This window comes from Lonchura striata, chromosome 16, assembly GCF_046129695.1.
Source record: "Lonchura striata isolate bLonStr1 chromosome 16, bLonStr1.mat, whole genome shotgun sequence".
In the NCBI taxonomy this organism is placed as follows: Eukaryota; Metazoa; Chordata; class Aves; order Passeriformes; family Estrildidae; genus Lonchura; species Lonchura striata.
Genome location: NC_134618.1, coordinates 7,738,347 through 7,756,026, shown reverse-complemented (window position 1 = coordinate 7,756,026; position 17,680 = coordinate 7,738,347). Strand labels below are relative to the sequence as shown.

Genomic DNA, 17,680 nt, shown 5'->3' with positions numbered 1-17,680 from the left:
AATTTCTTTGCAACAGAAAAGACTACAGCAATAACCCTGCAATGATCCTGATGTACCTTCATTTGTACAGCTGACCTGAGCCTCCCTGCACTGAGCTGTTTATCTGCAGGGAAGCCCAAGCAAAGCCTGCAGCAGTTGTTCCCACAACTCTGCCAATAACCCTGCAGAGCAGCTCCCTCCTTGGCTCCCTTCCCTGGAAGCCAGGCAGAGCTCTTGTGCTGGAGATCACATCCCCTCTTTCTGCACACAACCAACCTCCACCAGTCTAAGCTTTCCCCTCCATGGTCTCACTGAACAATATGGTTGATGTTACTAAAAATTAAGTTTTCTCCCATGGAAGTTTTTCCCTTTACCCACTGCTCTGCACTTCCTTGGACACAGCTCCACCTCTGGTAGCTTCTCTAAGGGTCTACTGCAGAAGGCCAATACTCCTACTAAATATAGTACCAGTTCAGGTACAACAGAACCCCTAGTCCACATGTTAAGAGGACACATCTTTAAGGCCAGTAAGGAGCAGCAACCTAAATATTATCATAAACTTGAGATGAACAGTAGTCTATAGGAAACCCCTAATATTCCTAACATAAGTGCAAGCACACAAACACATGCTATAGGTATTTTGTAACTGTACAGTAACCATGACAGGAAAAGAAAATCTCACTTCTGTAACAACTGGTACTCCACCCTCTTGCCACAAATTTCCTAGCAACAAAGCTTCTTCTGTACAAGTAACACACAATATTCAGAATGCAATTAGCAGAATGTCAGATATTTCCTAACTTAAGTAAGAGATTGCTTTATCTTAAAGCAATCAGTCAACTCCACCATTCTACCGTAGTTTTTTCTAAACAAGGTTAGATTCTAAAATATTAAGGTCAACAGAACAAAACACCAGAACCCAAAAGCTACTGGCCAAGATCAGCTCACACAGCTTCCAATGCCCAGTGGGAAGAAATCTGAAGAAGTTGATTTATCTTAGCGAAGCTGAAACATATCTCTCCCCTTGAAACTCTCAGTGATATAGCAACTATTAGGAAAGAAGGTGTGTGAGAACAAATCTATTGCTTGTTATAAATGAAACATTCAGTCATCAACTGCTGGCCAGTCAGTCATTACAGGACATGTTCAATTTTTAGACAGAACTATAGCCAGAGGCCTGACACAGTTATAAGGTCATGCCCTCCTACTTGTTACCATCCCCAAAATAGGCCTTTAAAAGGTAACAAGTAAGCATTATACAAACAGTGAAAGCCACAACAAAAGGGAAAATATTAAAAACATGACACCCAAAAAAACCAGTAACAACAGTATCTAGCAACATCGATGTTGATTAAACTTGAAGGTAGAAGGCCAATAACAGTAACACTCTCCTGTCTCTCTGTGGCTGGTCTCTTTTCTCACATGATCACTGATGCACAACTTTCAGAGATGATCAGTTTTACTGCTAAAACACTGGGAATATTCAGATGAAAATCTTAAGCCCGGTATTTTTTTAAGTCTCTCATTTCTACTACAAGTTGCCCAAGGAAACAGGAAAGTTGGGCCAAGTAATTTTTATTTCACTACCAAAGGGCAGATAAAAACTGAACACAGAAGACTGGATTACTGAAGTGTCCCATCAAAATGATGGTCAAACAAGAAGTAGTCTGCTGCTGCTCTCCTCTCCTGAACATGAACATCTCGGTTTATCAGTTTCCAGATACCTGCTTTTATTTTTCAAATATTTTCTTTGCCTTAAAAAAAATAAAATTAGAGACAGTTGGCCACTTACTGAGTTTTTCTGTATATCGTGCTCAACCTTAGAAGAAAACACTGAGAGGTCCCCATTGAGTATAACCTCGGCCAAGGAGTTCACCAAGGGAGCATAATGTATAATCAGAAAAACCTATTGAAAGAAGAGCAGAAAAAAAACTATACATATTTACAGAACACATAGTTTCACAATTTCACTAGCTGAACATATTTTTGACCTTGTTATCTTTAGTTTACATGTAAGTACACTAGTAACAGAGACCTCATTAAATTGACTTTAAAACAAAGGAGACAAGGGTATCTGACCTTTCTCTACCTTTCAAACTACCTAGTTGCATTAATTCTTCATATTCTTTCCTCCTTCTGAGAAGTGTAAATTCTCTCTTCAACACCTTTGAAAGGAAACTTGTGTGATGTTCTAGCAAGGAGCTCATTAAAACAAATCCAAAAATTTAATTTTTTTAGAAACAAAAAACTGATTATGGTGCACAGCATCCCCAGACCTTCCTGTGTGCCAACAACTGGCCAGACTCCAGAAAGTTCTGTGCACACAATCACTGTGCAGTGATCCATGACTAAAAGCCATGCAGTAGACCGAGCTGGATCAGAAGCAGCTTTTCTGGCTCTGAAATTGCAGCAGATCAGTGTCAGCTACACAGTGGCTACAGAACACAGGAGTAAGGACCATAATGCCTGGAGCATTGAAGCATTTGATCACAAGTGCTTTGATGCTTTACTCAAGTTTTATGTTTACAATGACTATTCTATTTTGAGCCATGGCTTACAAGTCTGGATCAGCAAACAACTGGCTCCTGGACAGAACCAACTCAGGTCCAGCTGCAATAGCCTTCTGTCAGCTTGTATCCATTTTCTTCACAGGAATATCAAAGCTGGATCCCATATCAGTGGTTCTAGCTGTAAAATTCCCAAATAATTCCTAAGTCATTAAACCTAATCACTGCTTTGAAAATATTTAGCTAAATGTTCTCCACAGGTTTTCTGATTAAAGTCAGAAGCATTCCAGACCTCCAAAAGGGAAGTGATTATTAGCATGTGGTGGTGATCTACATAAAACTTTAAAGTCACAACACACTTCAAAAGTACTTTGAACAACCTCCAAATCACTCGAGCTTCTGCCAATTCAGCAAGCGTTGCTTGACTGTCCACAGGCCTGTTCTGGTGTAAGAACAGCACATGATCCCTTTGTCACAGTGGCTGAGAAGTCCCAGCAGTCCATTTTCAGGTGCTGGCATCAGTCTCTCAAGCACTTGTGTCTAATATAAGAGTAGTGCCTAGAGCATATGCCTGGTGTCAGGAACAGAAACAGTCAGCGAGGTTTGGCAGAACCCATCTCACCACAAACGAACTCCAGGTTAAAAGAGGTGGGAGAAAATGTTTTTCTGCCAGTCACAGAAACAGTCACTTCATGTTCTATATCACATCCCATTCTGATAGACAAAATTTGCTCTCAGTTCTTTATGACTACTTCCATTTTCTTCTTTAAAGAGAATGAAGAACACAGATATAAATCCTGAAGTGATACCCTGTTGATACTTCCACTGAAGGCAAAGACTTTCAAACAGGTCACCTTACACCACTGTATGATGCAGATCCCTTTGGTTACAAGAAGCTACTGCTTCCACAGTTTTATGTATGGTAAATAACCCTCACAACACCACAAGTTTTTAGGTTTAAATTAAGGAGCATCAAATTATATTTTCCTACGGAAAAAAACCCAACCCCGTACTTCTAGCAAAAAGATGAAATTATGGACCAGATTACAATAAAATGAATATTGAAAAATTCTAAGATCAAAGAAAACAAAGTATAAATTCTGTGAACACAAGTTAAAACTATTTTCAGACAATGTAATTTAAGAAAACCAGTCTCAGAGAAATGCACTGAAGACTACAGGGAGAACAGATGAATTTTCCCCACATTACAAAAAAATCTACTGTAAAACTCTTAATTTGAAAATAAGTTCCAGAAGGAAAAAGAGGTGGAACTGATATGAGTAAGAAATAAAGTAAGAAAAAAGTACTTAATTACAGACTTAAGTTATAGGCATAATGAAATTCACATTGTGAGAAAGTGAGATTTTGTAGTGGTGGTTTTGGGGTTTGGGTTTTCAAAGAGGAAAATTCAAACCTGAGATTTTCCATAGCTTAAGCAGATTCAAAATGCAATACAGCATCTAGGCAAATTTCATCTGCCATTGCACCAAGTTCTGACCCAGCATGTTGCATGACTTTTATACTTCATTCGTCAGGGTATGTAGGCAATTTGAAATGCTCTAAAGGTTACCCTGTACAATGGGATCCACAGAAAAATGACATTAACTCAAATAAGAAGCTATTTTATTTGCCAAAAATGTTTTACTTTTTTTCTTAATTAAAACTGAAAGGTTAGACATTTGTTTTGATTAATTTTCTTTTATGTTTTTGCCAAAATGGTGAAAATACACTGTTCTATAATCACAAGAGTACTGCAAAATTTGTTCTGAAACAGGACAAATACTTAAAATACTTACTTGAGAAAGAAGATAGAGAGAAACCTGGAGACTTATTTTTGGACGCTCTCCACCCTACAGAAAAAGTTATGAAAAATGCTTACTTATTTATACAAAGAATTTATATGGCTTAATGTTTTATTTAAAATGAAACTTGTGTTGTTCCACATTCTGATACAAAATATTCAGAAAGCATCAAGCTCTTAATCATTAACATTCACTACTTGTAAACTATGTGAAATGGAGACTCTCTGAATAAGCATATCACTCACTCTTCCTTGGTTAAAAGATTGCAATTAATTCAATAATTAATTACTGTCTCTCATGGTTACTTCAGTAATTTAAACAGGTGAGCATCTGAGAAGTACATTCGTTATCACTATGCTACTATGCATCCAAAAAAATTCTTCCCAGTTAACATTCATTAAAGACTGCTAATTAGCTATTCAGATTGCATGAAATATTACCCAAAACACACAAGTGAATGCAGGAACCTGTGCAGTTTGTTCCACTAAAAAACAGTTTTAGTAAAACCACCACTTAATTTAAACACTATGCTTTAAAAATAAATTCAGCTACATCACATTAAAACACAGCTTCTCTACAAATAGAAGAAATTAGTATCAAACCCAAAAGTCTGTATTTTCTACCTGGACAGATTTTTAGACCATGATAAATTTGCTTTTTCTGCTTTTGCCAGAAGACAAGTAACCTTATCAAAAAAGGAAATCGCACATCTCCTAGCATCACAGAAATTTAAACCCTGTTCCAAATCTGCAGTTCTTCTTGGTCTCCACTACTGTGAGCTTTTAACCACCATGTCACCCAAAACAGCATTTCTTTGAGGAATAAAATTTGATCTGCTGTGCTCTTGAATTCCATTTCAGGCTATTTCCTCTACAGCCACCTTATTTAAGCTGTTTCATGTAAACCACACATCATACACCTACTGCTCAAATCACTTTGCACACTGCAAGCAAGCAGCACCTTTGAGAATTACCTGTTTGCAGGTATTAGCTTACCTTGTCTTGATTTACTAATGAATACACGTAGAGGGGAAGAAAGAGCCTATTAAGTAGGTGGTCTGTCAGCACATCATTTAAAAATTCACAGTTAATGATAAGGATATCATTAAGGTAATGCAAATGATCAAGATGCTCTGCTACCAGGTCACTCAGTTTGCCCCTATTTCTGTGCCTGAAAAGAGAGCAGAAATAAAAACTTAATATGTGATGAATTGTGAAAGTCTTAAAAGCTTAGGTAAGAAATTAACGTGCATCCCTGCCACAGATCACCTGGCTCAGGTAGACTGCCCAAAGCAGATGTTTCAGTGAAGTCAACTAAAGAAATTGTTAAAGAGTTGTCTGTATTTTCTTTAGGATGCACATATCAAGATTTTGCCCCAAGTTTTCAGAAGACCTGTTTTTACAAAGCTTTGCTTCCATTGCCAGTCTTTCCACAGGCCAACTACAAAAAGGAGAAGATTTCTTTTCCAAAATGAAAGAAGAATTAGATGTTGCATTTAACACCTACCTCTTCACTTTAGGAAAGCAAGAAACACGACCACTGTAAGGTGGGGGTGGCAAGACAAACCAAGATTAACTTGAATCAACAAAGTATTTCTGTAATTGACAGCGGAATGTTACACTGTCATGTCAGGTCTGACAGCTCACAATCAAGTTCATCTTTCTAGTTTAAATATTTTTCCTAGAATCTTTACAGAAAGAACTTCTAATAAGATGACACATAGAAAAAGGATGTTAGAAAGACAAAGTTTATAAGATTGAGAAACATGAAATACCTGCTGTGTCTCCTGCATACCTGCTGTTTTTAGCAGAACAAAAAGATAAAGAAAAGGCTTGTTGCAAACACTAATTTACTTGTAGGGATATCAGCACAGATCAGGCACACAGCACTGTTTCCTTGAAGAATCACTAAAAACCTTCAAAGAGTGAAAAGTCTGAACTGTCTACATGGGAACATATCTAGAAACTAACTTAACTGGACTACTACAGACAAAATAAGGACACCATTGACATCTGGGGAAAGCATTTCCATTCAACAGGCAGCATTTGTAAAATCTTACTCTTCATCAGTCTGCACGCAGTTATCCAGTTCTATCACGTGGCTGCCAATAAACCAGACGAGGTTGGAGAAATAAGGAACTGCAGTTTTATCACGAATGTAATGCAGCATAGGCTGGTTGTCCACTGAAAAGAAATCATTAAAAAGAAAAATCAGTTGCCAATATTTTTTATTGCTTTTTAAAAAGTATAATAAAAAATATTCTGAATTTGATTACATGCTAGTTTTCCATATGAGTATATACCTGACACAATCTTAGGCATGAAATGGAAATCTATAAAAATGTCACATCAATTCTTATCTGGCTTTAATGAGCCTAATGTTGATATATTTACAGATGTCTGAAAATAAATCTAGTGAATTCAGAAAGGTTCTTTTAGCATATTATTTATTCAAAAGAAGAGAGAAGCATAAGAATAAAGCAGTAATGCTGAGAGTCAAGCTAGTTAGACTTACATGACACTGCATTAAGGAACACAGGAATCATCAGTGAAGGAAGGGCAAAAGAAACAGACAACAGTTAACAGGATTAGGAACTGGGATAGTGACATCCTCTAAAAGGGTTTAAAATGTTAAAGCACAGAGCATCTAAACTAAAACATATGGGGTAGCAGTTAGAACAGAATATACGCAGGTAGTCAGAAAATGATCAAACCTGAACATCTGAGCTCTGCCTTTTCAACTCTAACCATTATATCACTACAACATACAATGAAAATTCTAGAAAAGTAATTTTTTTTCATAAAAATACTTAGTTGCATAAATATATCACAAATACGATATGAAGCCTATAATCTGCTCTTTTTTGTGAGCTCTTATTGCATTTACAGTCCCTTGAAGTAGAAGGCAAGTGCTAAGTGCCCATTTCTCAACATACAAGAAGAAAAAGTGTTGTAGCCAGCACTGTAAAGACCCTATTTGCCATGCAGGCTATCCCGTCATTTGTAAAGCAAACTGCTCATTGTTTTAAAAAAGACTTCACATGCTTTTATGAAGACTGTCAAACCACTTCTTCTCTTAATTGACAGGACGTTGTAAATTCAATATGTAATTTAACTTGAAATGGACTAAAGAACAAGAAGCCCTGCATGAACATATTGCATAATACATATTATCTTATAGCATGCTGACTTCAGAGGTAGAAGTTCAGAATAAATAACTTTTTTACAAAGAACACTGCAAACAGTTTATTAAAAATCTTATATATCCCAAGAAAATTTTAGGGGGAATGGCTTTTGGACATTGGATTTAGACATTCTTAAAGTAGTGCTAACTAACTTCAAAGCTCAAGCAGGTTGCTGAGGTCCCTGCTGAGTTTTGAAGGCCTCAAACAATACAGATACCTCAGTTTCTCTGGAAAACCCATTGCAGTGCTCAGCTACTCTCACAGTGAAGCTTTAGGTTTTTCCCTTGTGTCCTACTGGAATGCCCAGCACAGGAGTTTGAGACTGCAGCCTCCTGGCCTTCACTGAGCACCTCTGGGAATGGTCCAGCTCCTCTTGAGACTGGAGTGACTGCAGCACCTAAAAGTTCTACAGTTATTTTAATGCACTTCCAATCCAAAAGGGAGTGATGTTGGTTACTACTTCATACACTGGAAAGCTCAATTTCATCAGTAAAAGATAATTCATATCTTAAAACACTCTGGTATTGGGGTTTTGTTTGTTTACTTTTTACATACAGTCACATTCTGACCTCTCTTGGAAGGGAAACCAAAGTTCCTTCTGTATGCCTGACATTCTGGTTTTTTTTTTTAAAACCAGTCTCATTGGTGAGAAGATAATACTATTTACAAGTATGTACTGCAGGTTTGGGACAGTCGTCATAAAAGTCAAAATGTGTATCTGAAACCTGCCAACATGCTAAGCTTTTCAGTCTTATAAAACAGAAAACCCTCAAATAAATAACTGGAAGTTAAACTACAATGAAACAAGATTTGCACATGTGCCTTTTTTAATATATAAAAAGCATACCTTTGTAGACATTTAAAGTTATAGTCCTAACGGCAATCCTGACCATGCTTTCGGGGTGGTTAAAAAATTTAATAGCTTCAGTGTACAAAGCAAAGTCATTAGTGTGCTGTAACAAGAGGAAAGAAAATATTATTCATTAGACATGTACAGAATATGGCTTCTGATTCTGTATAAATGATGTTTTCCCTATATTAACTTGGAATCTTTTATCTTCTACTTAAGTAATCAAAATTATTTTATAATGCACATTCAGCTGCATTTGTAGCTTTGCATTAAAATGAACTGCTTTAAGTATCAGAGCTTCCCAGGACAACTGTGCACATACTCAGTGTTTTCATGCCCTCTTCTGGCAGAAAGCAGAATGCAGAGAGAAAAAACCCATTTCAACTTTGCCCTTTGACTCAGCTTTTTGGACTTTGACTAAGCCTCTTTAGAACCAAGTGATACAATAGAAAAGATCCTGTTTATGAAAGCACAAGAAAACAAAGCATAAACAAGTTGAATTTTCAAGGAAGAAGACTTAAAAACTACTGAAATGATCCAATATAACACTAACTTTCAGATTTTTAGTTTATTAGAGTTACAAGAGGACAAAGCCATGCTTGTGCAGAGATCCTCACAAATTGACCAACACTGGTATAGCCATTATAAAAATAAAAGCAAGACACTGTGAGCCAAGAGACTAAACAGAGTATGTGCCACACTCCTATCAATTTCTAATTCAAGTCCTCTTATCATTATACTGCAGCTTTCTTTACTTACCTCATTATAAAAGAAATGTACAGTATGATTATTGAGTTTCAGGGAAAGAGTTTTCAAAAATGATATATAATACGCCATGATCTCCTCATCAGAAAAGTCAAATTTGTGGACAATAATAGAATTCACATAGTTATTAGAGAGCAGGTAGTCTGGAAAAAAAAAAGTATTTACACAGGTTAACAAAAAAAATTGCTGTGGTAACAGGCTGTATTTAAAGTGCCAGCTAGAAAGCAACAACCTGATGCTTGGAGATCACAATTTTGAGCCAAATAGCTCAAGTGATGCCTTTGAGCATTAATATAAAGGATCTGCTCCCTACAAAGGTCTCTGCTCCCAAGAACAACACAACTGAGAATATACTTCATCTTCCTCAATTCAAGTGAGCTCTGCAGCTAATAACACTTAATGTTTTTCCTCACAAAGTCCCAACTCTCCAAGGCTTGATGATGACTTTTGTAACAGTTGTGGAATACTTCAAATTATTAATTCTCCATCCTCTATGTATTTTGCCAAAAACCTTGAAGGAACCTCCTGCGGCTGCCTGCCAGCACCAATGATATTAGAACAGTTACAGTACAAATTACACACCAGAGTTTTACCACATGACCTGTGGCAGCAAGTGAACATTTCAGATCACAACTAATTTGACTTAAGGAATCCCTTGAAATGGGCTACATGCTTGTTGTACCAAAAAACTACTTTTGCACCACTGAAAATTTACATTCAAAGGTATTGTGGAATCAGTTTACACCAAATTTTTGGTAATGTTCAATTTAAAAGATTGTTAGTAATTCACATAGTTCTGTGCAGGGGTACTATGACTAAATTTCACTGAATGAAAGGGAATCAAATCAAATCTAGATCACTTCAACCTAAGCAGTTTGGAATTGTGTCCTTACACAGGGATGTTTCATGGCTGATGTTCTCAAAAAGGATGTTCAGAGTCTGCAGCAGCTGCACACACACATAACGACCTGACTTCTGCCGCAGGATGTTCAGGAAGAACACAAACATATTCTTCTCCAAGAAAAAGCTGAAATAAAATAAAGATATCATTAAGTCACAAGTTCTAAGCAACAGGAACATAATTTGGCTAGGCAACTTTGACAAACAGCATGTTTTGTTTTTATGAAGAATTACTTTGCAAAGTTGTATCTGTATAACAAAAGAATATCTTTCAAAAAACTTAAATACTAAACAAGAGGGCTTAAAAATTCAAATTATGCAGAAAAAAGGTATCAGGCCATCAGGGCCTTTCTTACTATATTTTTAGTATATTCAATTTATCAGGCAGTTGTAAATACCACAGCTAGAATAAGAGATCTATTTGTAGTATCTTAGGTAAATTGAAACAATGTGATATGAATAGATGCATTGAGTAAATCTGGACCCTAAAATAGGTTAGAGTTTGTATTTATATCAAAAGAATGGAGAGTCAAACAAAAGCAGTACTTGAAAGGGGCTCTGGAGTCCAAACACTTTTTAGAAGCAACAAATTCCTGTATGACATGAATACAAAACTGCTCACACATCTACTACAGGACCTAACTTTTTACATATAATCATGAAATACAGTCTTGGAGGAGTTAACAGTAACTGTGTACAGAACTCTGTACAACTCCAAGCATTCCTCAAACACAAAGGCAGAGTGTCAGAGAGAACTGGCTCAGGAGTACTCACTCAAACACTGAGCTGTCATTCTGATCCCCCCAGATCAGGATCTCCGTTATGGAGCGGATGGTCTCCACCAGCAGGTTGCGGTTGTGATCTGTTACTGTTGTATTTTTAGTCAAAATATGATACATGTACCTAAAAGAGAAAAGAAGTAACATGCTATTCTGCCACTTTCACATGCACCATGTTTGTCTTTCATCACTGTACCAATGCAGACACACATATATGCACACACTAAGTCTAATGGTTGTACAATTTTAAAACCCTAAAATTTCCTTCTGATGCAGAGGAAAGTAATTGTTAAACAGAGTAAGTGATAAAGGAAACAAATATACCCCAGCCGGGTGAGTTCTGAGTGCTTATGCATCTGTTAACATAGACCTAGAAACTGTGCATCTGGTCCAACGTGCTTCTTCCACTAATTTATTTGGAATATGTCAGAGGAGTGATGAGCAAGAGAAACAGAAAAAGAAGAAGCAGGTAAGCATGCAGTAGCTGATATGGGAAAGTGGCACATGAGGTCTAACCAGGGAAGTTCAATCCCTTCTCTTGCCTGCAGAGCCCCCTCACAGACTCACATCAATTTTGATGTTTAATATCAGGACCCTCAAAGATTGTTCATCCACCTTGGCAAAGCTTCATCAGATCTCTGGTCCTTTGAGCACAGAAACACTGCTTGGGAAGGGGGTAAAGTCCAGTTTTATAATTTCAAAGGGCAAGAGTTTAAGACTGTCTAGTGAACCTTAAAAAAGTGTATATCTATATCACAAGTGACAGGAAGCTGTAGAGAATGCAAGCCTTTCAGGTTTTAAGGCTCAGAACCTTACTCTTCAAGGAAGCGCTTTTTTTTTTCCCCAAGTAAGTTGTTACATCAAAGTACCAACTTACTTCTGTCTTGCTACTTTCTTATGTCCCACAAAAAAAAAAAAAAAAAGAAAAAAAAAAAAGGGTGGGAGAAAATTCTAATAAAAGCACAAAAATCACCACTGATTTCCTCCCTCTGTTTTGTTTTTTTTTTCTTTTATACAGTGATAAAAACAAAGGATAAATATAAGAAAGGTGCACAATTTAAAAAATAAATTAAAAACATGAGGGAAATTTTATGCCATTTTAGAACTGCACAAGTTTAGATTCCTAAACACAGCTCCTATATTGTTATGCTGTGATTGTACTGAAAACCAGGAGTAATACCTCAGCATTCAGATTTCTGTGCAAATGCTCACAAGTGTTTGGAAAGGACAACAGATTTCCCATATTATCAATCTTGCCATGATAGTGGAGTTAATCAAACTTCCAGGATCTAATTCTGTGAAAATAGCCTGTGTCCTGACCCTGGGGCAGCCTTCATTATTGTTTTGGATTCCATTAAAGTTTGTTCAGTGATTCAGACTGAAATTTTAGGAATCTCATTAGTAGAATTTTGCCAAGCTTCTGTAAGGCTCCAAAAAACACAGTGCATTTCTAAACCAAAATTTTGTCTAGTTTATGGCTTAAAGTAAGATCTTTGGGTCAAAAAAAAGACTTGAAATCACCTTTTAAAAACAGGATTCCCATCAGTTTTATCAACACTAAAAAACTGAATCATTGCATTGGGCAAGCATGCAGCCAAAGACTAAAATGCCATTTAACTAAACACTCACGTGAGGCTGTTCCAAATATTTATCAGACTTAAAAGACAAGACCTAGTTTCAGAACATTTTGCTTCAACTCAAAAAATCTCCCGCACACACACAACTACTTTGATCATATTTACAATTTACTTTAAATCTGTCAAATTTGGTTTTGGGAGACTTCTTCAACTTCTGAGCTGCCTCTGAGTTGGGCAGAGTTTCACAGGACTTGCTGCAAGCCACAGTCTGTCCTCACAAGCCATGCAGGGAACAGGTGCTATTTCAGAGAAGATGATAAAATGCTCTGTGCTGTCACGGTAAAACACTGTGTGCTTGCTGGTCTTGATATTACTTAACCACGAAACAACAATTCCGCTGTGTTGAGTATGGCACAAGGACACAAGAGATAAACAGCCCTCAGAAATTCACAGCTTTCACAAACTTGATCCATCACATGCTCCCTTCTGTCACCCCCTAATCAGCAACGTAACAAAGCCTGCACTACATTACCAAATCCATTATCATGTTATTTATATATATCCCTAGGTAGCAACGAGGAGGTAAAAGGAAATAGGCAGCAAAGGGGGAGAGGTGGAAGGGCGATAGTCTTTTCTTATCTTTCTCCTCAGTAAAAAAAAAAAATTCTCTCCCTCTTTATGGTGGTTTCCCCTCCCTCCAGAAACCAACACTCATTTTCAAATCCAAAACAGTCACTGATCACATTGAAACCACTCTAGGAAAAGTTGATTCTCAGCTGTCCTACAGTCATAGCTGCCTGGTCATGTGCTGTACCATAACAGTCACTAAATAGCAAGGCAGAGAGCACCTGGAAATCCTCTTTCACTAATCTGAGGATCACAGCTCACGATTCCTTCTGTGGAGACTGACAGTGGGATGGCTCACAGTGAAGATGGGAGAGCTTAAGGCTGACCACCTGTGAGAATTCCCAGGGTTTCTAAAACAGCACACCACACACAAGCCCTGGAAAAACTTCCCATCAGGGCACTACATGCATTATCAGGACAGTGAATCCAAAGACAAAGCACAAACTCAGTCCCTGCTCTGAGGATGCAGCAATTAATGGAGCAGAGAACATCTGAAGAGATGGCAATTAGATCAGTTCATTCCACAATAATTTTAGCAACTTCCTGAAACAGCAATAAATGCTATATTACTTCACATATTTTAGACTATTAATTTGAAGTCACACAGAAATTATTGCATCTGTGAACGTGTATTTCTTATTATACAAACTTGGAACTAAAATTTACTCCAGCAGTAGAATTTTGGGTATGGGATGCAGTGGGAAGAATAACAATATACTATTTCATTTTGGGAACCTATGGAATATAGAGCATTACGAACACAAAAAAGCACAAGCATTTAACAGTCGGGAATCAGTTATTTCCAAATTTATTTACTTAGCAGCAGCATTACTGCAAAATTCCTTAATCTGCTAAAGCACTGATGCACTTAGAGGAAACCTGGGCTTCACCTTCAAGCTATACCTTTTTATTTTATTTCCTATTTATCCTATTTGCTTGAAAATGCACAAGGAAGCATACACATACTTGCTTATTTTTACAGATGTGTGAAATACCACATTATGAAAACATGAAGTATCACACAAACCCAGTATTTTGTATTTAGATAAATCTTTAAAGGCTGTCTCTAAATGCTGATTACAGAGAGATCAGGTTTGTGCTTCAAAAGACAAGACTGTCAAAGAGGAGACTTTTGGCATCTCTATAGCTGAAGACTGGGTTCAAACAAAAACACCTCATGCAGGAAGTGCCAAAGCATGCAACACCATCGGAATTAGTGGGAGATGTTGCCAACAACTTAACAAACTAAACAAAATTCTGAACATTTTTCTGGTTAGAACCCTGCTCAAAGGGGTAACATAGTAACTCATGAATATTCTTAGTGCGTATTAATGACTTTCTTACTTATTACTTACAAAAATACACTAAAACAGGTAGAGTTTATTTAGGAAGTCAAGCACTCAAATTTTAAAAACCCAGAATTCACCATAACAGGCTTGCTCCTTCACACTGCCTGTAATCAGGTAATTGCATATTGTCCTCACAGAGGAAATCTGATGCATAGCATGGACAGTGCCTCAGGAAATGAATCACTCATGAAAAAAGATTTCAAGCACACCTTTATGGACACTGCATTTGACCAAGGCATAGGAACAGTTCAGCACCCAACTTTAATGGCATAGAATCTTTTGTGAAATCACAATGCAATTAAAATACCAAGTGCAGAAGCAACAATGGGAAATGTCCTTGACAGTAACAACAGGGCTGTGTAAAACACCATAGAAAAGTAGGGGGAAACGTCTGACTTGGAAACAAAGACACACAAAAAGATCAAGTTCTCTAAGAAGTACCAAGGCAGTGAGCAGCACTGTGTCATCCTTCTCTAGATCACATTTCAGAAGTTGCATTATATTTTAACTGTTTTTATGATATCAAGAAACTGTATAAAAACACCTAATACAAACAGTCTCGCAATTTTCCTTCAGCCAGTTCATCCTCTGGCATATTTTCAGGAAGATTGAATAGCAAAATTTCAAAAGCAAGCCTCAAACTACATTAAAGCTGATGGTAAAGATGCAGCATTTACTGACAAAAAGCAGTAATGCTGCTGGTATCACTAAGCACATGGATTGTTTACAATTTAGACTAAACTGTACCTTATGCAAGTTTAAAAATACAAGATTTCCCACAAGGTTAGCCCAGACTGATTTCACTCCTGTAACATAGCATAATATAACTTTTACAGACTGAGCTAACCTGTAATAGCAAGGCAGGTGTGTTCTACTCAGCTCCTTCATATGGAACACAAAACGGGGCTTTGATGATATGAGAAGATGAGAAGGTAAAAAGCTTACCAAGTGAGCTTACTGAGACTTTCTTTCATGACCCCAAAATAAAGGCTCTCTGACCTTTTACCTTCTGTTACTTTACTCACTTCAACATTTGGAAAAAACCTAAATTTCACCTTTCCCATTGGCACCTATCTAGAAGCTGAAATTCACACAGCCTGAATAAACACTTAAAATACACATAATATAAAAAGATCAAAGGTCTCATCTGTCCTTTACATACAACCATTTCAGATTCATAATTACAGAAATCACATGCAAAAAAGCAAACAGACCAAAGCTCGTACTTTAGTAGATAAATATATACTTCAACTCTCTGATAACAAGCCACAACACTTTCCGCCCTGTTCCCCATTACTACAAATGAGGTAGGGTGTTGTTTTTCCAATCTCTGTGGTCCCAAAAGATCATATGGGCACATTTTTTCTTACTTGAAAGTAAGTCTCAAGTCTCCCTCTCACCAGCCTTTTTTTTCCCTAGACTTAAATTCAGTTTTTTAAAATTTCATCATGCATCAGCATTCTTGCTGATTCTTGAAGTCAAATATCAAAGCCAGACATAGCTAAAGCTCCACTAATGCCGAGTAGTACACAATAACTATTCCTTGTATGTTCAACAGAACATTCCTATGTTTACATCTGAGCATGACTTTTCCCCTTTTTCCTGTAAAACCAGACTAAAATGACTTGCTAGTCTGACCTACAATGCTTTCAAAATTATTTCTGCAATGCTACTGCCTCATTCGTTTTGTATTCATGGGCTTGATTTCTGTGTCTTTGGTAAAAAGCATTGCATTTCAGTTAGTCCTGCTCATTTTGAACATTTTCCAGTTTAGAGACAAGGACCAGAATCTGTAAACCATCTTGATAAAGCAACTGCAAGATCCAAGTCTTGTACAGGGCATCCTGCTCGTTACTGTCAGAACCCATCCATGTCCTCCTTGTAAGAAGACTGAAAACCACTAGGCACTTTTTCTCAATGAGCTACACATTCACAATTATTTCATTTAGAAAGTGCTTCATCTCTTAATGACCTCCTTTTCTCGTTCGGTACAAAGAGAAGCTATCAAGGTGGCTCTCATTTTCTTGCAACAGCGGAACACGTAAAATGGAACAGGGAAATTAATACTCTTCCGACTCTCCAGTGGCAGAGCTAGGAAAAAACTATTCCACCTTCTGCAGCCAGCAGTACCACAGGGCTGTGGGGCTCGGGAGACACACACACATAGTCCCCAAAGCTTTCCTTGTGCAGGACTGCAGCCCAGCGCACATCCCGGCCCGGTGACTCAGGCTGCCTGCCGCCATCCCCGCACGCCCTGGAGCGCGCTGCTCTCACTCCGGCACCTCGCAAACAACGAAGCTCTCCCTCACCAGGAATGTGGTATTTCTCGTACTTATCACGCCTCGCACTCTACTCCACCAAAGACTCTGCGGCATTACTAAAAACAAAACAAACGCGTATGGCAGCCCGGAGTGTGACGTTACATGACGAGCTGCGTCTGCCCTGAAGACGGAGAGGCCGGTTCCCGTGAGGTACACGCCAGACCACAGAGCCTCCGCCACCGGGACTGCTCCGGGCTCTTTCCCTCGGGAGAGCTGCGGCAAAACGCCCGGCGAGGGCAGCGAGCGCCGGGGCAGCGTCGTCCGCCGAGCCGCCCCCTCCTCTCCCGGCCCCGCAGCCGCCTCCGAGGGAAGCCCCGACACCCGCCCCGAGCAGCTCCGCGGGCGGAGCCCGGCCGCAACCGCCCCCTCCGAGCCCCCTCACAGCCCCGCCACCCTCCGCCCGCACCGCCGCCCCGCGCCCGCATCCCGCTCACTTGAGGTGGTCCAAGGAGTGGATGCTGCGGGCGGCCTTCCCGTGCCCGCCGCCCACCCAGCTGCGGGAGCGGCCGAACATGCTGGCGGCGGAAGGCTGCTCCGGCCCGCGGCCGCTACGGCCTCATAGCCCCGCCGGGCGGGGACCGGCCCGGAGCCTCGGCGGCGGAACCGGCACGCACAGCGCCTGCGCGGCCCGGCCCCGCCCCGCGGACTGCGAGTCCCAGGGAGCGCCGCGGGGCCGGCGCCGATCGCACGGGCTGGGCGGGGCCTGGGGCCGGCTCGCTTAAAGCGACATAGAGAGTAGGCGGAACCCGAACCAGAAAAAAATCCATTAAATGTGTCAGTGCACCTCCTGAATGCGTTGTAATTTGAGGTAAAATTTGGCCCTTGGAATTCCTTGTTCGGCTTCCATAACCCAAATAAAGCTGTGTGGGGTCAGCTTCTGCGCTGCAAGACGCAGCGACAGAAATTCAGCTGCTGGTATTCCCCTTGCTGACGTTTTTCCAGTCAGTATTTTGAATCGGCTTAAAAATTAAGGAAGAACAAAAAGAAGGGGACCCTTGACTGTCTTGACCTAGTTTAGGATTTTTAATTTTGTTTTTGCT

The 17,680-nt window shown here is 39.1% G+C and overlaps 1 protein-coding gene across 7 annotated transcripts in view; it reads right to left on the bottom strand.

The window, feature by feature from the left end:
• CLEC16A (C-type lectin domain containing 16A) overlaps nucleotides 1–17,273 on the bottom strand; it is a 60,371-nt gene extending 43,098 nt beyond the window's left edge. For 6 of the 7 annotated variants that reach the window (XM_021538011.3, XM_077786844.1, XM_021538013.3 and 3 more), the window contains exons 1-9: nucleotides 17,075–17,273; nucleotides 10,762–10,890; nucleotides 9,981–10,114; nucleotides 9,082–9,230; nucleotides 8,320–8,425; nucleotides 6,348–6,471; nucleotides 5,284–5,458; nucleotides 4,283–4,336; nucleotides 1,772–1,885 (exon numbers count right to left, since the gene is read on the bottom strand). In XM_021538011.3, coding sequence (XP_021393686.1) covers nucleotides 1,772–1,885; nucleotides 4,283–4,336; nucleotides 5,284–5,458; nucleotides 6,348–6,471; nucleotides 8,320–8,425; nucleotides 9,082–9,230; nucleotides 9,981–10,114; nucleotides 10,762–10,890; nucleotides 17,075–17,154 — 1,065 coding nt within the window. In that variant the 5' untranslated portion in view covers nucleotides 17,155–17,273. Of the gene's footprint in view, nucleotides 1–1,771; nucleotides 1,886–4,282; nucleotides 4,337–5,283; nucleotides 5,459–6,347; nucleotides 6,472–6,802; nucleotides 8,285–8,319; nucleotides 8,426–9,081; nucleotides 9,231–9,980; nucleotides 10,115–10,761; nucleotides 10,891–17,074 lie in introns of those variants that run through there. The other variant, XM_077786842.1, reaches the window with a different exon arrangement.
• Between the last annotated feature and the right edge of the window lie 407 nt (nucleotides 17,274–17,680).